The following is a 22,719-nucleotide window of genomic DNA, read 5'->3' on the forward strand; positions in this document are numbered from 1 at the left end:
AGTCCTGGAATAGCACTATGTGACATAAGACCATAAAGTGTTACCTACTTAGAGTTATTTGCCAATTTCAGAACACTCCCACCACCATGTTTAACAGATATGGTGGTACGGATTGGATTTTGGGCTTGTATGGAAAATCTTCTTGCAGATTTCAAATCACACTCCCACCACCATGTTTAACAGATATGGTTGTACAAATTGGATTTGGGGCAGGTGCGGAAAATCTCCCTGCAGATTTCAGATTGGATTTGGGGCAGGTATTGAAAAATTCTTTAAAGATTTCGGACACTCCCACCACCATGTTTAACAGATGAGTTTGTATAGTTTGGAAAGTGTGGAAAATCTCCCTGCCAACTTCAAAACACTTCCACCACCATGTTTTAAAGATATGGTGGTATGGGCTGGATTAAAGACGCAGAAAAATTATCATTTTAGCTGTAACAGAAACAGAAGAAAATTTCACTTAAACATTCAGCTTTTGAGGCTTCTTGGATATTTTCCCTTAAATTTCCCTCATATTTCTGATTAAGAATGTGTTTTTAATGACTGTTTTTACTGGAAAGGAAACAAATACAGGGAACTCTTGTCTTTGTTTTCTTCACAGCTCTGTGAAGAAACTGGCCTTGAAGTTGGGAATCGATTTCTCAGATTGAGAGAGAAGAAATGAACAGAAAACAGAGTTCCGGCTGCAGTTCTGTGTTCGTGTTTTCAGAGAAGTGATTGAATCTGGATCCTCAGTCGCATTTCCGTCAAGCGATTTGGGCCGTGAAGCCGAAACTGCAAATTGCCACGGCGGCTCTGAGGAGAATGACGGACTAAAATAGAGGCACTCTGGCAGCTCATTAAAGTATCTGTTAATGAACTCTGAAGGCTGAGTGTGTGAATCTGTGAGGGATAACACACCCTGAGGCCTTCAGCTTAGCAGTAATCCCCTTTCAAATAGCCACAACAAGCCTTGTAGAGGAGAACTCCTGATATTCAGATGCATAATTTTAATGGTTAAGGTGTAAACACATCCTTAACGGCTTTGTGTGACGCAGTATTAAAACAGTATACTGGTGCATATGTTATATAGATGTATTAAACACAGAGAGTGATCTATTTTATGTGTTTATTTTTCTTTTATTGTTGATGATTATGGCTTACAGACCATGAAAACCCCCAAATTAGTGTCTCAGAAAATTAGAATATTATATAAGACCAACAATTCCTGCTGGAAAATGAAATCCACATCTCTGTAAAAAAGTTAAACAGCAGAGGGAAGCTGTAAGATATGAAGTGCTGTAAGATTTTGCAAGAAAACAAAACTGCACTGACTTTATACTTAATAATAAAACACAGTGGATCAACACCAGCAGATGACAGACATGACTCTCCAAACCATCACTGATCATCAGTAAATTTTACATTTCATTTAAAGTAAATCAAAGGAGCAGAGTCTGGAGGAAGAGTGGAGAGACACACAGTCCAAACTGCTCGAGGTCTAGTGTGAAGTTTCCACCAATCAGTGATGGTTTGGAGAGTCTAATGTCAGTGTAGCAGATTTCATTTTCCAGCAGGACTTGGCACACTGCCTAAACTGTCAAAAATACAAACTGATCTGACAAAATATTCTAATATATAATCTAATTTTCTGAGATACTTACATGGATTTTTTCAGTAGCTGTAAGCCATAAGTATAAACACTAAAGCAAATAAGCATTTGAAATAGAATATAATCAATTGACACTATATATATATATATATATATATATATATATATATATATATATATATATATATATATATCAAGTAAAAAAGTAATAGAAGTTAAAGGTAAAACATCTTTAGATAGGGCTTAAAGGAGGTCAAAGGGAAATAATAGGATAGAGGAGTGAAGGAGGGAAGAAGGAAATGAGGTTAGAAGTAGTTAGTGTGTTAGAGGTGTTAGAAGAGTAAGTGCTCTTTGAAGAGCTCTGTCTTCAGGAGTTTATTAAAGATAGTGAGAGATTCTCCTGATCTGGTAGTAGAAGGTAGTTAGTTAGAGGTGTTAGGAGAGTAAGTGCTCTTTGAAGAGCTCAGTCTTCAGGAGTTTATTAAAGATAGTGAGAGATTCTCCTGATCTGGTAGTAGAAGGTAGTTAGTTAGAGGTGTTAGGAGAGTAAGTGCTCTTTGAAGAGCTCTGTCTTCAAGAGTTTCTTGATTATATATATATATATATATATATATAGAGAGAGAGAGAGAGAGAGAGAGTTTCACTTTTTGAATCGAGTTACTAAAATTGCAAAAAATCACCTTTTTGTTGTAAATTTTGTAGGTCCATACTGTCTGCAGCAAAATAAAAAATGAGTTTTTCTCTATGATGGATAACCTCTTGTAGGATCTTTAACCCTTTCAGTCCCTGAACAAAGACACTGGACAACAAACATCAGACATTAGGGCATGCCAGCAATACAGAACAAATAAGGCAAAGTAATACAAGCTCATTATTACAAATTATTTGTGATTTATAACAGTTTTTTCATGTTTAAGAATAAAAAGTTTTGGTTGAATAGATTTTATAGATACTATAATATAGATTTTATGTTATGATAGTATTATATAGTACTTATTTCGTGTGCATTACAGAATTACGGAAAACAGCCTTCTTAAAGTTTTCCATCACTGCAACACAATTCAGGTCTGAAAGGGTTAAAAAGTCTTAAAAAGTTGAATTCCCTCTTTGTGTTCGTGTGATTTTGAAGCACCACAGCTGAGAAAAGTTCTGCGGATCACAAGCGTCACCAGGCACAGCGTTAAAATCGTAACAGGAAATGTTTATTGCATTTTGGCTGTATTTTATGTACATGCTTTCACAGAACAGCACACTTGAGATTTATAGTAGAAATGTTTAGGCTGGATGCAACAGCTCACTACATCAACCATTTACAACAGGGGTGTCCAAACTTTTTTTTGTCGGGGGCCAGAAGGAGAAATATATTTGAAGTCACGGGCCACAGACTCTATAATAAAAAATATAATGAAATAAACCACTTTAAATAATACTTTTTCCATTTCCAAAAAATTTTCATTTTTACATTTCATTTACACACCATTTTACTTGACTTACTATCTTTATTTTGACAGTGTTGTGTAAACTAAGATTTTTCAAATTGATGTTTCATTTCATGATGTCTCTTAATATTAAACTCCTTAATTACGGCAACTTTTAGACTCTTTGGCCCGTTTTTCTGCGCTAGAAATGCGCACTCTCTCCGCTTTTAGACTTTTTGGCCCGTTTTTCTGCGCTAGAAAAGCGCACTCTCTCTGCTTTTAGACTCTTTGGCCCGTTTTTTTGCGCTAGAACTGCACACTCTCTGCTTTTAGACTCTTTGCCCCGTTTTTTCTGCGCTAGAAAAGCGCACTCTCTCCACTTTTAGACTCTTTGGCCCGTTTCTGACTCCTAGCGTTCAAACTTTGAATCTCACATTATAAAAACCTGCTTAACAGCGGGCCAACTTTCATTCTATTTCTAAAATACCTCGCGGGCCGCTCCAAAAAAGAAAACGGGCCGCAAATGGCCCGTGGGCCGTAGTTTGGACACCCCTGATTTACAACATCGTAATATAGCGGAGTCAGGAGTCCTGATGATCAGGGACTGCGTCAGCGGTGAGAAGACAAGGCCTACTAATGTTCACTGTCATGCAGACGCCACTGTAGCGTTATTTAATATGATACAGAGTTCACTAATTGCCCAGCGGCGTGACACTGTAAAGTGTAAAGTGTACAGTAGCTCATACTGATGCAAAATCACCACACCACCACGCTGGAGTAGACGAGTGCCGAGGGAAAGGTCAACCAGTACTGCATTAACAAAAACGCAACAACTAGCTCATCCATGCAGCTTGTGCTTTTCCACTGAACCACCTTTGTGCTGATCTGCATCTACAGTATCTTCATTCATTCATTCGTTCGTTCATGCATTTTTCCTATCAAGTTGGAGCGTAACTGAAAATTATGATTGATTGTGAATCAAACTCAATTAATCCTTTGTTAAAATAAATGTTATATATCAGATTATGGCAGCTGGTTCCACAAAAAACATTAATAAGAATACTGTGCACAATGTATTATTACATTTCTTCAATTCAGTGCAGTTCTAAGATCAATACAATAACAAATATCTTGGTTAGTAAAGATTGATTAGTGCTGAACCAAGGAAACAAATTCTTAAAATGATCAAGCTCTCATTGTTTCTTAGTGTTTTGTGACATTTGTTTGACTGCATTGGCAGGATACTTTTTTACATTTAAAAGTGCAATCTGTGATGTTAAACAAATAAATTAAACAATAAAGCTAAAGAATGGGGTCTTCACTATAGCCCTATCCAGATGGGATTAGTTTCTCAGGGGGATGTCTGTGAAAAATATTTCACATCTCTACTCAGTGATTAAACTCCTGCATCTGAATTGCAATAAAAAAAAACAGGAGAACAAGTGAGTTTTTTTTATCTTTCTTGGTCACAAGACATCATGGTGTTCAGTAGCTCCTCCATTTCCACTCGCTGTTGTGTTTTTAACGTGGATCTCCTTGGAAACGCATGCCGAAAGTGTAATTACGTATTAGCTATTTTGTTAAACGAGAGGAGACGAAACTCAGAGATGTGCGTCCGGACGGGACTAAAATTACCGGAGGAGCACGGAGTTCAGAGAAAAACAGTAGATAATTCAGCCTGTAATTTTCTCAGAGGACGTATGAAAAAAACACGTACATGATCGTTCTGGACAGGAATAAAATCACAGAGGATAAAAAAATCCCATAAAAGAGAAAATTTCCCCAGAACCCCCTGAGAAACTAATCCTGTCCAGATAGGGAATTTAGGGCACTTTTTCTTGCTGTGCAAATGTAGCCTAAACACCCTGAATCCAGTTCTTTAAGTGGTCCTTGATTTAATAATCACTGTTGGTGAACGAGAAAAACTGGAATCAAGGCCTGAGTTGAAGAACTGAAGAGTTGAAGACATTTGAGATTAGAAGATAATCTTAAATTAGGGCTGAGCTTTAGAATTTAATTACAAAAAGTGAAGAATGTGATTTTATAAAAAAAGTTAATTCTTGGTTTTCTTGACATTTTACCAGACTTGCTATCCTATGTATCAATTTCTCCAAATGTATAAATTCTCAACACTTTGACTCAGAATCAGAATTACTAATCAGCTCAAAGATTTGTGGAATTGAACAGCCCTATCATAAAAACATAAAAAGGCAGCAGCCCAGATTCCTGTGTTTTAAAAAATACATAAAACCATCAATTTTTAAAACTCTTTCCAAATCTCAATCTCAAGTTGCTCTGAACTCTTTTCGACCATTCGTCCAGCAGGACATTTTCCCCATCTGTGTGTCTTAAAGTGCATGTAAACAAAGAGCCAGTGAATTAGGCTGTGATTTCAAATCCCCAGGATGCAACATGTTCCTAAAAACAAAAAAACAAACATATTTGAGATTTTTAAGTTTTTAAATGATTTTAGGTGATTTGTGCTTTAAAAATTCCTTAATCAAACAAACAAGAGTTGACGTAAGGCATTCCTCAGATGGAACTTCCACGTTCCATGTTATCGTTAGTTGTCTCAGGAAGCCAGTTTTGAAACAGTTTTCTTTTACAGTGAGTAAAAATCAACAGTTCTTTTTCCCCAAAAAAAATTGGATGTGAGTAAACGTGTCATGCACGGTTCCCTAATGACTTGTCCTCGAAATCCCACGGACACACGTCAGCCGTACTGAGTTTACTGGCCGCTGGTGCTGCAGTAGCAGCAGGTGGTGCCGATGCTGCTGTTGGGGTTTGGGAAGTGGTGTGGTTGCCCCGGGATGATGACTGCTTGTCTTTTGAGATGACACTTGGCACGACCTCCGTTTCCCAAGGGCAAGCTTCTGCATGCTTACTGCTGTCAGTGATCCCCAGCTCCTTAGTGGAGCTTCTTCTTCTGCCAGATCCTGTCATGGAAACCTGGCTGCTGTCTGATGTTTGGCTGATGCGACGTTTCTCTGAAGGTTTGCTCGAAGAGCTTCTTCGCTCTCTGCTTTTGGACCTCTGTTTATCCTCGTCTTTGTCTTTCCCTTTGCCTCTCGATGAGCAGGAACCTTTCCGCTTGGCGTTCGAGTCCCTTCTTTTAGAGTAGTGAGTGGGGCTTGAGGTCTTCTCCTGGTTGGATGGGGAAGGAGGTTGGTCATAGTCCCAAGGGCAGATCTCCACCATGAGTGCTGGGGGCTGCAGAAGACTTCCTGTGGACTTGGAGAGGTCTGAGAGGAGGATCTTGGGATTTCCGTCTGTGGGAGTGACGCTTTTCTTGCGGTTGATCCTCTCGGGTTCCAGTCCTTTAGCAGCTGCTGGATCTTCATATTCCCAAGGGCATGTTTCTGCTTTGTGGGCGGTTAGTTTTAAAGGTGACTTGAGTTTTCTACCTTCATGCTCTCTTCTAGCGTCGCACTCTTCCTCCTTTGAGCTGCCCTTGTCTCTAGAGCGGCGGCGGTTTGACGGAGACTGGACGGAGGTCTTCTGTTTGTGCTGAGACCGTCCACTTTTGTAGCTGGTCCCGTGGATTGTGTTGGTCTCACTTGGTGCAATGGAGACATGCTTTTGAGATTTCCCCTCTGATGGAGTGGGCAGATCTTCCATTTCCCATGGGCAAACTTCGGAAAGGTCGTACAGGTCCCTGCTCCTTCCTGGTTCAGAGCAAATGGAAGGTTGACTGCCGCTTACTTGCTGCTTCATGATGCCCATTTTGCTTGGGGTCTTGGTGTACTCGACCGATTGGCTGATGATCATCTTCGGGAAACATTCCGGTGATTCATCTACTTCTGAGAGCATCCTGGTGTCTCGAGCTTTGAGACCTTTTTTGCTGGCATCTTCAACACTGTGGGTCTTCCCCGCGAGCCCGAGTGTCCTCTCCCTGGCGCTGGCAATGACGCTCAGAGACTTCTGCAGCATCGAGGTCCGAAGATGCACAGGTTTCTTGTCTGCCGCTAGATTGTGTGCACTTGCAGACTTGCACACTAGCGGCACCGACTCTGCCGATTCAGCTGGCTCAACTTTCGCCACCTCTGAATTTTTCTTCGCAGACTTTCTGCCCATCAAGGTGTCGAGAAGAGACGACTCAGTGGTCGAGTTCTCCAGCTTCTCTGCTGGACCCCCGTTTGCGTTTTCCCCCTGGTCGTGCGAGTGGTCGTAACTGTGGGACCTCTTCAAGGAGAACATCCTGCTCTTCAGAGAGTCCTCTCTGGACTTCCCGCTGTGGGAAGGCTCAAATGGGTTTCTCCGCAGGGTGCTGCGATTGCTGCCATGTTCACTCCCGTCCCTGTCCTCGCGACTGTACTGGCGACTCACTCTGGTCTCTGGTATTTCGGTGATGCGCCTCATGAGCGAACGCCCAATGCCTTTTTTGGAGCTGCGCTTTTTCTGGAGATGAGGGTTATTGGCCAACATCTTTTTTCGCTTGTAGACTTCTAGCTGGGAATAGAGCTTCTTTAGCTCCTCCTAGGCAGAAAATAAATCACGCAATCGGTGAGAATCAGGTGGATTCTGCTGTTCACCTTTGTAAATCATCATTAATAAAGTTGAATAAAGGAAGAAGCTCACTCTAATGTCTTCGGGATCCAAACTGTGTTCACTCCAGGCGGAAGTTATGCTGCTGTTCAAGTAAGAACCGGACCGACCCATATCCAGCTCGTCTTCGTAGGCCTCTGTCGCAATGTCATCCTGCATGTGAGTCTCAGTAAATACAAACTGTAAAGGAAACAAACATATTGTTAAGTTTGAATCTTGAATTATGCATATTAGTTTTCTAATGCTGTTGAAATTGGCTACCTAGGTACTGAAATTACAAAGTCTAGCTATGTGTTAGACTTAACCCTCCCTAGTGAAGAGGGCATTAGTAGTGATAGGGGGTTAATATAAGTAGAAATTGGGTAAAAAAAACATACACATACAAATTAAAAACACTTTGGTATCATATTAAGAATAGGGCTTCTTGATTAACCTGCAGTCTCTTGGGATCAGTAAACATACTCACCCTCAGCAACACATGCTCAATTCTTATTTTAGCAAAATAATCTTTATACCAAAGAAATAGAAATTCAGTCTAATCCGTTCAAGTAGAAATAAATCACCTTGGGTATGAGCAGCAGTCCGAGAGTCACCGTCACCGTCAGATGTGTGTGGACAAAAAATAACATGAGCATCCAGTCAGGGTGTAATCCAGGAGCCAGGGTGAACCTGTAAAAGAAGACCAGAGGAATTTCACCTGATTAAGACAAGATAAGACCAAATTTAATTGTCTATTAAATTTACATTTAATGTAAAATTGTCTTTGGCAGTCTGGCAGATAAATACATGAAATTATGTAAACACAGACACATAAGTAATTAAATATATACTAAAGATATAAAATGCATACAGATTATGTGGGGGAATTGTGTATTACGCCTTTATTCAGAATATTTACGGCAGATGTAATAAATGACTTTTTGTACTCATTCTTCTTTTTAGATAGTGGAACCTTTAGTCTCCTTACTGATGAAATCAACTTTTTTGAAAATGTATAATATTTTGTCCCGCACCAACTTTTAACAATTTAAAGGGACACTAAACCCCTTGATTTTAGCTCACTTGAAAAAAGCTTCAAAATGGGAGGGGCAACAGGTGATGTATGGGTTTAGAGGCAGCACAGGAGGGAGAGAGCTGATTGGCTGAGCTGCAGCAGCAGCTCAGCCAATCAGTAAAATCAGTAAAATCAGTAAAATCAGTAAAATGCCTTTACTCAGCCGGACCGGACCGGAGATGTCGAGGTGCTCAAGGTGCCGTGGAGGACACTACTCGTCGGTTTTGGCCCAGAATAACAAGATCCTGCTTTATTAAGTTCATTAGTCATTCAGGAGCTGATCTGGCAGAGTGTGGAAACCCAGCATCACTGCCTCTTCAGACAAACATGGAGCTTATCTCTCAGCACCAGCAGGAGCTGCAGCCATGCTGTGAAAGTCGGGAGGGTGGGAGAGGAGCGGCTGCCAGGAAGAGACTCACGCTGCAGAATCCATTGTTCCTGGTTTACGAAGCTTCAGAGAACACAGATACTGATTTGTTTATCTGCTTACGATGCGACGCATCGCTGTTTATTAACGACTGCGTCTACATGCAGCTACACGCAGTCACTAACGCTGATCCCGCTACCACACGACCTGAACGGACTCAGCAAGACCTGTGGTCCTGAAGGAGGAGATGAGGAGCAGCAGGAGCTTCAGAGTGAGACGTGAAGAGGACAAATACAGGATTATTTTAATCCATGGCCTTATGGGAGTGTTTTAATTGTCTTGATGTTTGATTGCTATTGTTTGTTTGAGCCACAGTCCTGCCGTGTTCTGCTTCGTTATCTTTAGTTTGTTTCTTTGTTTCTTTGTTTTATTTACTATAATATGTAACATTATAAAATTAAAGTTGTAATATTTTGAACAAAAAACTTTTTGACTTTATTCTCAAAATATCAGGACTTAACTCTCAAAATATTCAAACTTTATTCATGTAATATTACAACTTAATTCTCAAAGCATTACAACTTTAATCTTAAAATATTATGATTTTAACCTCGAAAGATCCCAACTTTAATCATGTAATATTACAACTTTATTCTCATAATATTACAACTTTAATCTCAAAATGTTCCAACTTTATTCTCATAATATTACAACTTTAATCTCAAAATGTTCCAACTTTATTCTCATAATATTACAACTTTAATGCCAAAATATTATGACTGTAATCTCGTAATATTACGACTTTATTCTCAAAGTACTACGACTTGAATTTTGAAATGTTCTGTAAATGCTACATGTTTCTTACAAATGTTTATTTTTTTATGTGTGACCTTAAAACTCTGATTTACACACCAGTGTGCTAAACAGTGAGCTAATTTTATTTTGGCTTTTCTGAATGTTTAAGAGTTGGGCTTATATTAATAAAAACACTGATTTAACAGCAACTGCAGTCTATTTTTTATTGATGTATTCTACTTTTATTGGATAGAAATTCTGCTCACCTAGTGCCTGTTCTTTGTTCATTGTTGTTTTGCTTGCTTTTGTGAATAAAAACTAAAACAAAAGTGAACAAAAAAACATAATTTTTCAAACTTAAGTGTTTTTAATTGTTTTCAAGCTTCCCAGGTCTGACATCAAACTTCCAGTGTAAAGAACTATAAAAGCCAAACTTCAGACCCCAAATCTGACTTTTCTGAACAGGTGTATTTAGTAAAAGAGAGGGAATTTGTGTTTGTGTATTTTGTGTATTTGAGATTTCTGATCGTACCTAATGATGTGGAATATTGCAGAGATGAGGAGCTCGTTGTAGATGGCGACGGCCATGTAGCGCGGCTCGTGGAAGGCCGAGGGCACGGTTCGCACGGCGTAGCACAGATAGACGCCCCACAGCAGGAACAGGAACTCGGCTGAGTGAGAGAGAGACAGAGCACCACACCATCAATCACTATTCACCGCAGGACACTACAGGACTCCTGACAGCAGACTCGTCTCCTCCCCGTCTCCTCTCATCTTCCAGAGCGAGCCTCAGATTAATTGACCTGCGCTGGTGTTTGATTAAGTGATCTGTTAAAATGTTGACTTGAGCTTTAAATGAGGAGGTTTTTATGAGTTATAGGAGCTGCTGGCCGGGTCATCACTCACTGAGAGAGATCACAGAACCTCACATCAGAGCTTTAAAGTGAAACAAAGCCTGTTTCAGACTGCAGGAACATCACAGATCAGATTCATGTGTCTAGAAGAGGCGTAACAGGACAAGACATGATTTACAGCTTCGGAATGAAGAGAGCACTTCAGTTTCTGAATCAGTTTCTCTGATTTTGCTATTTATAGGTTTATGTTTGAGTAAAATGAACATTGTTGTTTTATTCTATAAACTACAGACAACATTTCTCCCAAATTCCCCCCCCCCCCCCCCCCCCCCCAAAAAAAAAATCATATTCATACAGTTTTAAAAGTTCAGAAATCAATATTTGGTGGAATAACCCTGGTTGGTTTTTAATCACAGTTTTTTTTCATGCATCTTGGCATCATGTTCTCCTCCACCAGTTTTACACACTGCTTTTGGATAACTTTATGCTGCTTTACTCCTGGTGCAAAAATTCAAGCAGTTCAGTTTGGTGGTTTGATGGCTTGTGATCATCCATCTTCCTCTTGATTATATTCCAGAGATTTTTAATTTGGTAAAATCAAAGAAACTCATAATTTTTAAGTGCTTTCTCATTTTTTTCTAGAGCTGTATATAATTGAAAATGTTTATTTGACTGAAACTCACAAAATGCAAAACTGCAGGTGATTTTTAAAAATATTTTGTTAGTAATCATCTTGTAATGGATGTCAATCAGTTTTTACTCTGATTATAAAATATGTATTATTGATCATATGCTTTATATGATAAATATAGAACTGAAATGTACAGTAAATACTGCAGCTGATTTTGCTGATTTTACCATAAACCCACTATAAAATTCCCTCCAATATGATCTCACATGAGTCTCTTCAGACCTTAGAACTATTATCAAAATCCCCCCAGTGATGGTTCTGTATTCAACTGGCAACCTTATTCAGCATCCTATACAGACCTGGCAACCTATGACCGAATCTCAACATGTTGCCTCTGTGTGTGACCTTAAAAAGTGGTTTGATCTAATTTGCAGAAATCTTTTGGGAAAAAGCCAAATATTTTGGTTTTCCAAACTATTATATAACTCATTCTGCACTACAAAAAAAATCCATTGGAAAAAGTATACATTAAGTGCATATTTTAAGCAAAGAAATATGCCAATTGGGTAAGCAAATTTTTCTTAGTAAGATCTTGGAAACAAATTGTAGAAAATCACTGATTTTTTTTGCCTTAAATTTGGCTTTTGAGTCAAATTACTTTAAATAATTGATTTGATATGGCATTGGAGGTAAATGGACAGTGATTAATCTGAATCTCTATAAATTTCTACCTTTTTCTTGTAATTCTCACCACACACTGCTGGTGAATTGGGGAAAAATATCGGAGCCACAGTAGAATTTCACATAAGCATCATTTAGTTCACTTCAGGCCACCAAACCCTGTTATTTCTCTCTGCCAACAGCCCCAAAAATAATAAAAGAGAATACGGGAAAAACACCAAACTTGCAGGGTTTAAGGAGGACACTCTGACAGCAGAGGCGTGGGATATATAATCTAATCCTCCGGGGGCAGACGGAGAGAACCGGCGAGGCGTGCAGCTGCCAGACACCACACTCACAGAGAGAGAGAGAGAAAGAGAGAGAGAGAGAAACAGAGAGAGAGAGAGAGAGAGAGAGAGATATGCTGTGAAGAAGATAAGGTGTAAAGAAAACATGCTGTATCTCCTGACAGAAGCACATCTGTGAACCAGTGTGGGGAAAACCAATGCAGTGAAGGTGCAATTACTGAAAGTGGTATAAGGTATTTATACACACTGGACACTTTATCAAAAACATCTAATTTAACATCTAATTTAACATCTAATATACTGCTGCTGACGCTGTAGCATTGCCAAGTAGCATCACAGCGCTAACGCTCGGAGGAAAAAGCAGCGACTCAGTTCTGATACATCAGCTCACAGACGCAGCCTTGTGCAGATCCACATCACCCTAGGAGTGATGAGGGGAAAGAAAGAGCGCCATCTACTGTACTGTACCCACCCAGAGAGAGCAAGGCCAGTCAATTGTGCTCTCTCAGGGCTTCGGCAGCTGATGACCAGCTGCATGATCAGGATTTAAACCAGCAATCTTCTGATCATAGTGGCTGGACCACTTGGCACCACCGCCTTTATACTTTTGATTGTAACAATGTATGGACTGTATTCACACTGGCCACTTTATTAGAAACAGTTAATTTATTGTGCTTCTTCAATGCCACTTTATTAGAAACCCCGTATTATCCTGTGCTTCTACTTAATGGCCACTAAATTAGAAACACTTCATCACCCAGTGCCTTAATAACTGGACACTTTACTAGAAACCCCCATTTACCTTGTGCTTCTTTTCAATGGCCACTTTATTAGAAACCCCCTATTACCTTGTGCGTCCTTAATGGCCTCTTTATTAGAAACATTTAATTATGTTGTGCTTCCTCAAGCCCAATTGTGCTCTCTTAGGACTCTGGCAGCTGATGGCAAGCTGCATGACCAGGATGTGAACCAGTGATCTTTCAGTCATAGTGGCAGTACCTTAGACAGTTGGACCACTTGGCGCCACCGCCTCTTGATTGTAACAGTATATGGACTTTTTATTAGAAACCCCTTATGACTCTGTGCCTCAATCACTGGCCACTTTATTAGAAACACCTATCACCCTGTGCTTCTACATAATAGCCACTTTATTAGGCCATTTTGTCTTTTATATTTCTAGTATCTAAATACAATGTAACATATTAGAATAGATAAAAGAAATCTACACTTTATCTCCAAATGTTATTCACTTCCACCAACTGGTGACCCACTTCACCATGTCAGTAAAAAAAAAAAAAAAATTACAAAATGAAAACCCACCAACAGCCATCATGTAGTCCCAGCGGTCCAGCATGCACATGTTGAACTGCAGGCCCTCTGGAGTCACGCCCACATCCACCAGGGTGTGATGGACGTCTGTGCTTTGGCACATGGCTGAGGTCCAGGCCACCAGAAACCAGAGAACCACCAGCAGGATGGCGGCCAGCAGACGCAGCACTCGCCAACTGGTCATGTAGGGGATCCGCTGAGCCGTACGCGACAGGAACACCTTCAGAACCCTGGAGGAGAACCACAACAGATAGCAGCTCATCAGATTACAGTTCGGTCAACACTTGATGTTGCTGCCAGTGTACCTAAAGTTTGAGTAGAGAATAAGTTATGGCAGACCTCAGACCTGTCTGGGTCTCAAAAGTTGTTGTATTTGTAAAATTTATAATTATTTAAGCTATTGATTAACTATTAAACAATATTTATTATACTGTTTTTTGTGACCCTTATTGTAAAGTGTTACCAGTATTTTTTACTTAATACTTATACGTCAGACTCCAGCGCAGTGACTTGGTTCCAACATCACTTTAGAAGAAAGCAAGACCAAGCTGCATAGCCAGGATTCGAACCAGCGATCTTCTGATAATAGTGGCAGCGCTTTAGAACGCTGGACCACTTGTCCACTCTCTCTCCACGTTTTCTTAATTCGCCGTACAGGAAATTATTTACTTCCACTTCCCCAAACTCAGCTCTAGCGTGTCTATCTGTCTGGGGGATGTTCTTGGCTGAAATTGAGGCTGTGGCCGTTATATACCCGAGCTCAATCAGCAGCTTAGAGAGAAAGCTTTGAGTTGGAGCCACAGCCTGAGATATGGCTGCATATTTTATTGACTGTAGTAGAGCTCTGCCCTTTACTCTGCATGTCAGGGCTGATGCACATTGAGTTTTCACTGCTTTCATTTACCATTTCACTGCTCATCAGGCTGAGGTTCTGAGAGATGCAGGTAAAAAGACTAGCAAGTTTAAGAAAAAAGACAGTACTCTTTGATTTTACCAAATTGAAAACCTCTGGAATATAATCAAGAGGAAGATGGATGATCACAAACCATCAAACCACCAAACTGAACTGCTTGAATTTTTGCACCAGGAGTAAAGCAGCATAAAGTTATCCAAAAGCAGTGTGTAAGACTGGTGGAGGAGAACATGATGCCAAGATGCATGAAAAAAACTTTATGAATATGAACTTGTTTTCTTTGCATTATTATTTCAGCCATTTCTCATTTTCTGCTAATAAATGATTAAAATGACAATATTTTTATTTGGAATTTGGGAGAAATGTTGTCTGTAGTTTATAAAATAAAACAACAATGTTCATTTTATTAAACCATAAACCTATAAATAGCAAAATCAGAGAAACTAATTCAGAAACTGAAGTGCTCTCTTAATGGTCTCTTAAGGAAACAAGTTAATATTCATAAAGTTTTAAGAGTTCAGAAATCAATATTTGGTGGAATAACCCTGGTTTGTTTTTAATCACGTTTTTGTTAATGCATCTTGGCATCATGTTCTCCTCCACCAGTCTTACACACTGCTTTTGGATAACTTTATGCTGCTTTACTCCTGGTGCAAAAATTCAAGCAGTTCAGCTCTTGATTATGTTGCAGAGGTTTTTAATTTGGTCAAATTAAAGAAACCCATCATTTTTAAGTGGTCTATATTTTTTTCTCAGACTTGTAGTGGTGCTATAAGATAATTTAATAAAGAAATAAGTGTAAAAATGTAATTAAAGGCCTACCGGTACAGTTTGAGGATTACTGTTCCATAGACTGTAGTGAAGCCCAGGAGCCGGACCCACCGTAGCAGAACGCAGCGGAAAACACTCGGCTGAAAGTACAGGATCATCACCTGCAAGAAAACAACCATAAGAATGAAAATCGTGAGGAACATCAAGCAGTGGGTGAAGACTTCTGTTAACGTAGGCGCCTCCTTATGAGCAGTCGGCTGTCCGAACTGGAAGAAACAAAAGAAATCGCGCCCCCGTCCACGCAGGCCTTTTGATTCTGAACTGATTCTCTTACATCGACGTCTGACTAACGCTCCGTCTTGTTCTTTTCATCCGACTCAGAGCTTTTCCCATCCAAAAAGGCAGATCTGGGACCTGCCGCTCCTGCTGTTAGTCACTCCCAACACTCTGATTCACTGCTGGCAGGTTTTGAGAACGATCTGCCTGTGCAAATTGAAGTCAGTGTAAACAGGATCCTGCATGAGATTACTCTGTGAGCTCTATAAGGATTGAAAGGCAGATTAAAGATGCATGGTGACGCTGTAGAGAGAGATATACTCTACGCCTGCTTGTTTCTGCACTCACTTCACATCAGGATTAATATCAGGAGTCTTACAGCAAAGAAAAGCGGGAGATCGCTGGTTCAAATCCCACTCATGCAGCTTGCCATCAGCTGCCGGAGCTTGGAGAGAGAACAATTGGAGAAGTACAGTGGATGGTGCTCTTTCTTTCCCTCATCACTCCTAGGGTGATGTGGATCAGCACAAGGCTGCGTCTGTGAGCTGATGTATCAGAACCGAGTCGCTGCGCTTTCCTCCGAGTGTTAGCGCTGTGATGCTACTCGACAATGCTACAGCATCAGCAGCAGTTCAAAATGAGGCGGAGTCTGACTTCACATGTAAAGCTTTCTAATGTAAAATTTGATATGTTATTTTTTTAACAGTACATTTTAACACCTCACAAAAGTAAATATGCTGTATATACATCTCTGGAAAAAAATAAGAGAGCACTTAAAAACGATGAGTTTCTTTTATTTTACCAAATTTAATCTAGAGAAAGATCCTCAAACCAAACTGAACTGCTTGAATTTTTGCACCAGGAGTAAAGCAGCATAAAGTTATCCAAAAGCAGTGTGTAAGACTGGTGGAGGAGAACATGATGCCAAGATGCATGAAAAAAAACTGTGATTAAAAAATTTCTGAACTCTTAAAACTAAAACTTTATGAATATATATTTTTTTCTTTGCATTATTTGAGATCTGAAAGCTCTGCACCTTTTTTGTTATTTCTCATTTTCTGCAAATAAATGCTCTAAATGACAATATTTTTATTTGGAATTTGGGAGAAATGTTGTCTGTGGTTTATAGAATAAAACAACAGTGTTCATTTTACTCAACATAAACCTATCATAAATCATCACTTATCACTCAATTCAGAAACTGAAGTGGTCTCTTTATTTTTTCCAAAGCTGTTTATATATATATATACATCCAAAAAGCCATATTTTTAATTTTAGATACAGAAAAGCTGACATTTCTTATCCAATGACTTCAGTTTTGAAGGGTGTCGCCACCCCTTTAATAATCCAATTTTACAACGCTTACACTATTATATCATGCTAATACAACTCCCCCGCCTTACTGAATATATATAACGAGCACATTATTCCTTCATCCTGACTGACGGCTCACGTCCTCCGCTCATTCCAGTGTGAGACTGAGCTGTTCTGTGGAAGCTTTCATCAGCAGTCTCAGTCTCAGTCCTCTGAACTGCTGCAGCAGCTGCTGAGTGTGTTTCTTACCTCCAGTTCTTGCAACAGAGCTAACGCTATGGTGCTAAACGAAAAATTAGAATAACATTAAAAAAAAGGCTGTAATTATGTGTTAAGGTCTGTTTTTACTGGATGAAGATGGAGTCGGTTCACACTAAAGTTTCCACTAAATGACTAAAGCACTGCCATTATGATTGGGAGATTGCTGGTTCGAATCCCGGTCATGCAGCTTGCCATCTCAAACACCAGAAGAAGAATGTGGATCACATTCGCATTCAATGCAGGAGTCTTAACATGCAGTGTTCTTTAGCTTCTATGGGACAAGGCAAAAGTCATGCACTGGATGAACTTTCAGTCTCATGATATCTGGCATGTCAGTGTAAGAAAACGATATATAGAGAACTATAGAACTAGAGGAAACTGGTACTTAAAAAAATACATCTTTCATTACCCTTTCAGACTCTGCATCCATTACATTGAACATGATGTATTTTCTTTATAAATGTTTTTTTAAATATTTTATTTCAGATATCAGATAACACTACTTCAGAGCTGAACTAGTTAATAAACAAGTATATAAACCAAATAATCAGTAGCTTGGCTTTGCCCACAGCAAGAACTCTGCAAAAAAGGTAGTACTAGAGTCTTTAGTACTAGAGGCAAAGTAAGAGCTAATTTTCAGTCATTTACTGTGGTTTAGTACAGTTTTTAATCCTGTTTTTTACCGTTCAGAATAGTTTATGAAATAAAAATGTCAATATGGAATATATTTGTGGGATTTAGAGCCCTCTCTGGTGTGAATGGGTAATTGCACCGAGAATGCGGAAGAATCATTTTAAACTGGGAGGGTGTGATGCGCTCTCCTTCTTTCAGAGCAGATTAATCCGAATCCAGGTTATGTTCATTCAGAGAGAGAGAGAGAGAGAGAGAGAGAGAGAGAAAGCTCTCAGTCAGAAACTTCACTTCTACGTTTCTTTGGTTTTACTATGAGTGAATGGAGGAGCTACTGAGCTCTGAGTTTCCTATTCTGAAGTCTCCATTGCTCCACCAGCCGCTCGCGTTCAGTAAAACTGAGCCGGATCCTCTTTTAGAGGTGTGACGTAAGTACGTAAAGACGCGTGACGTGACCAGAAGAAGAACAACCCCAAAAACTCCCATGAAAACTCCTTCAGAAATGCTTCTGCTTTCAGTTTAGAAACTAAATAATACGGATCGTTACTTTAAATATTGTAGGTAATTGGATTTTTTTGCTATGTAGATTTTATAGTAGAATACTATTTATAGTCTTTTTCTCTGTGCATTACATTTCTGTCCATCACTAGAGTGGAGATAATTCAGGTCTGTAAGGGGTTTAAAAAATACTTTTTTTAAATGTATAAATCCACACAAAACTCATAAGTGCATCTCAGGAACTCAGGGGAACAGGAACACATGTAATATATAGTTACGGATGCTTCAGGCCGGTGGAGCTCGGGCTGGTGTTGGAAATGTGTTGGAAAAGTGGGCCAGCACGGTTCTTCTCACTGTAAACTGGTGACCCAGAGAGGTTGAAGGTCGACAGCTAACCTTGTATGTGTTTGGTGTTTGTGTGTGTGTGTGTGTGTGTTTGTATGCGTGTGTGTGTGTTTGTATCATCAGATTGGGGCTGAGAAAGCGTCCTTTTCCCCTGCAACGGCCCGGCATTAATTAGTCAGTGGGTTTATTTTTAAACACATTGCGTTCGAACATGATGGACTCGTTAAAAATGCATAGAACTCCAGAGCAGAGCAGAAGCACTCGGCGGCGCACGGCATGCTGGTGAGCAGGGGGAAATCACACACACACACACACACACACACACACACAGAGGGAGCCCTGAGTGCACCTTAGATCAGGCGCGTATCTGAATATCTCCCCGCCCTGACATTAGTTTTAAAAAGTCATATCATCAAACTTTATTTAAACTATTTATAGGTATATGTTTGAGTAAAATGAACATTGTTGTTTTATTCTATAAACTACAGACAACATTTCTCCCAAATTCCAAATAAAATATTGTCATTTAGAGCATTTATTTACAGAAAATGAGAAATGGCTGAAATAACAAAATAATGCAAAGAAAACAGGTTCATATTCAAAAATCAATATTCAGAAATCAATATTTGGTGGAATAACCCTGCTTTTTAATCCTCCACCAGTCTTACACACTGCTTTTGGATAACTTTATTCTGCTTTACTCCTGGTGCAAAAATTCAAGCAGTTCAGTTTGGTGGTTTGATGGTTTGTGATCATCCATCTTCCTCTTGATTATATTCCAGAGGTTTTTAATTTGGTAAAATCAAAGAAACTCATCATTTTTAAGTGCTCTCTTTTTTTTTCCCAGAGCTGTAGTTTGAATAGAGCTTAAATATTAGCCTATTATTAAGTTACTTTTACTTTCATACTTTCATCATAGCAAACAAAAATATTTGGGGTGAAACAGCATGTTGTATAATTATTAGCATAGAAAGATAATTTTTTCCCCCTCTTACATTTAACCCATTTTTTTTTTAATATGACAAGTCTTTTCACACATTTTCACACCTGTAGTTGTGAAAGTTTCTATGGTTCTATGGATCAGTTGATGAGTTTGTTTATTTGTTTATTCCAGCGCATATATCTGTATATCTGTGCTGTGTGAAACTGCTTTAAAACAGAAAGCTTAAAATTTGCAGCTGCATTTTTAAACACAGCGTTTTCAATAGGGGCTGTGAGCAGTGAACCCTGCACAAACCGCACGTGTAAACAGCATGGAGCAGCGTTTAATATAATTAGCGTTATCTGGCTAATATATCAGATTAAAGTGCACCTTATCAGCAGTTCAGCTCAAGTAAATTAAGTATATTTAATAGCTGCGCCAGATTGAGACCACTCCAGTGTTCATGTAGGACCAGACCTGGACCACCTTCACTAGCTGGTCTTGGTTAATCACACTTGAACCCGAGTGTGATTACTGTTTTCACAGTAAGGGTACAAACCAACCAGAGTCCAGAGTTTAAACTGAACCAAATAGCACTGGTGTGTAAACACACTTAAAGGCACAGTAACACATGAAAAAGCCTGTTTAATTGAGTTAAAGGGTTAAAAAAGGCTGGAAATATAATATATTTAGGAGACTGTCCCTTTAAGAGCGTAACGGAGCTTAGCTGTGCTGAAATGAATCATGACAGGTTTAGTGAGACAGGAATATGAGACATCATGACCATATCTCTATCTGTCTCTCTCTCTCTGACAGGCACAGATGGAATGGGAGGACAGCTAAAACCTCTGAATGGAACATCTCAGAACATCACAGAGAGAGAAGCCTGGAGAAAAGCAGCAGAGCGTTCAGAAGAAGAGACAGGATAGAATCTTCAGTCCACAGGGAAAAGAAGAACAGAGTTAGAGGAGAATCTGTATCAGATTCTAACAGCCTGTTCTCTCTTTTACAAACGTTTCATCAACTTACATTATGTGTAACAGTTGTGTAACACTTGTCATTGCTATATACTGTATAAATCCTCCTGACTTTGTCGATTTCTCAAACAACAATTGTCACAATCCTTTGATTCACTAGTCCAGCTTCCAGTCAGGAACTGTTCCCATATTTATCTTCACCTGAGTACTGATTACCCTCACCTGTCATGATTCATTCCTTCTTTGTGTACAAATGAATCAATCAACCTTTTTTTAAACTCTGAGTACATTAAGGGTGGCCCTTCCAAGCCAATATATAGGAAAAGGATTGTCAAAGAAAAAAGAATAAATTAATAAAAAGACCCAGCATTTTAATAAGATATATAAGATATTTTAAAATTAGATATAAAGCAAATGAGATACAAAAAGAATTTATTAAGAATCATAAAATCATTGGTAATAAAATCATAAAATAAAAATAAAATAAAAATGCAACTACAGATTGAAAAAAAATACCTGTGTGCTTTTGATTTTCCTTGCGAAGTATTGCCAACATTTCAAGTTGCTTACTGACCTTTTCTACTATTTGTATCTCTCATTTTTTTCATAGTTTTAAACTTTTTTCAGTCTTTTTTTTGTAAATGTGTGACCAGTCCTTAGAGCATTACAAAACCATGAGCTTTACACTAGCTTTACATTACAGGATTTGTTCACTTTGAAATCGAGAACACATCAGGAACTGGAACAGGGTGCTAAAATTTTTGGATATATCGTCGCTGCCCAATGAAAAACAAGTATCTTCATTTTTGTAGATTTTTTAGTTTAAACATAATTTTAACACACAAACTTTTAGAACTTTTATAAAACATGTCTTTTATACACTGTGCCAACATTTCTTGATGAATGAACTGATACAAATTAATTTAAAATGACCTGAAATAAGCTATTTTTTATTGTCTTTCATTGAAAGTTTAGCTGTTTTTTTCTTATTGGACAGCGACGACGATAAGCATGTACAGAGGAGGTTCTTAAGGTGAACTACAATTACATTCTCTAATAAAACAATGTTCTGTAGAGGAGGAGGAGTCAAACTAAGGTCAAACTGAGGAAATGCATCAATATTTTAAGATGAGCTACTGTATTTCTGAACATGTGAACGCTAAGAGTAATAGAGGTTATACACTTTAAGATAAGGAGAAAAGATTTAGAGGACTTACAGGAAAGTAGAGGAGAATGGCTCCAGCCAGGATGGCCTCCAGCAGGATCAGACCTGAAGCTCTAATTCTCTGAAACAGGGAAACAGAGAAACAGAGCGAGATGAAGAACAGCACTAACATTTCCATACACTTTCATATCTCTGCTCATTATTCTCCAGTGTGTGACACAGAGTCTCCTCTCACAGATATCAGACCTCAGACTGTAATGAGAAGATGACACACCACGCTGAGTCCTGAGGCTGAGTGTAGAGGAACATGGTTTGGGAAACACTGAACCCAAAACCTTTCCTCTGTGGCTGTCGTTCTGAACTGTCTGACACTAATGAGCTGGAGAATAACAGCTCAGTTCCTCTGAGAGTTCCAGGTAAGGAGCTGGAACAGGTGAGGGGTCTCTGCTTGGACCACCTGGTTTGTATCTCTGTCACCCAATAAGAACTCAATAATATCTAACGACAGACTGAGTTTCCCTAAACCAGGCTAAACCAAAAACAATCTTTCACTGTTAGATTTTTTTAATTTTCAGGTTTATTTCAATCAATGATGTTGTAAGACTTGCTATGCTTTATAGGAGCCTATATTTTAATGAAGGTCTAATGATGTAATAAGCATAGTCAGAATTTGTATGTAATTGTGTGTTTAATTCTGGCATAAGAATAGGCGGCATGACATTCATCATTCCCTTTAAGAACCAGGTGAGCTCTGACTTTGGCGCGTTCGAGTCTCAGTAGAGGATACTGAGCTGCTCGTTCACGCTGTGAAGATACACCAGCAGCTCATTTAAGGGAACAGCAATGTTATTTTACTCTTTACGATAGGATTGGGTGGATGACTGTTGACTGTTGTCAGGGTTTTAATCAGTCAGTGGCGCATCTGTATTTCCAGATAGAGACATGCCAGAAATGTATGTCCATTGGAAAAAATATAAATTCCTAAACTCTAATGCATAAAAACATCTTGAGCAGGGTATACGATAGGATTCTATTAATCAATGTCCTTTAAGGATTTATAAGCAAAACCTTTCCAAAGCCAAAGCTTTTCAC

The 22,719-nt window shown here is 39.1% G+C and overlaps 1 protein-coding gene across 2 annotated transcripts in view; it reads right to left on the minus strand.

Moving 5' to 3' along the window:
* Positions 1–2,774: 2,774 nt before the first annotated feature.
* The window catches only part of gpr158b (G protein-coupled receptor 158b), a 43,463-nt gene continuing 23,518 nt past the window's right edge, over positions 2,775–22,719 (minus strand). For both annotated transcript variants that reach the window (XM_022677788.2, XM_049482493.1), the window contains exons 5-11: positions 21,680–21,748; positions 15,291–15,400; positions 13,547–13,785; positions 10,306–10,444; positions 8,121–8,226; positions 7,591–7,737; positions 2,775–7,488 (exon numbers count right to left, since the gene is read on the minus strand). In XM_022677788.2, the coding sequence (XP_022533509.2) occupies positions 5,677–7,488; positions 7,591–7,737; positions 8,121–8,226; positions 10,306–10,444; positions 13,547–13,785; positions 15,291–15,400; positions 21,680–21,748 (2,622 nt within the window). In that variant the 3' untranslated portion in view covers positions 2,775–5,676. The remainder of the gene's footprint in view (positions 7,489–7,590; positions 7,738–8,120; positions 8,227–10,305; positions 10,445–13,546; positions 13,786–15,290; positions 15,401–21,679; positions 21,749–22,719) is intronic.

The sequence above is a fragment of the Astyanax mexicanus genome, chromosome 8, assembly GCF_023375975.1.
Source record: "Astyanax mexicanus isolate ESR-SI-001 chromosome 8, AstMex3_surface, whole genome shotgun sequence".
Classification (NCBI taxonomy): Eukaryota; Metazoa; Chordata; class Actinopteri; order Characiformes; family Acestrorhamphidae; genus Astyanax; species Astyanax mexicanus.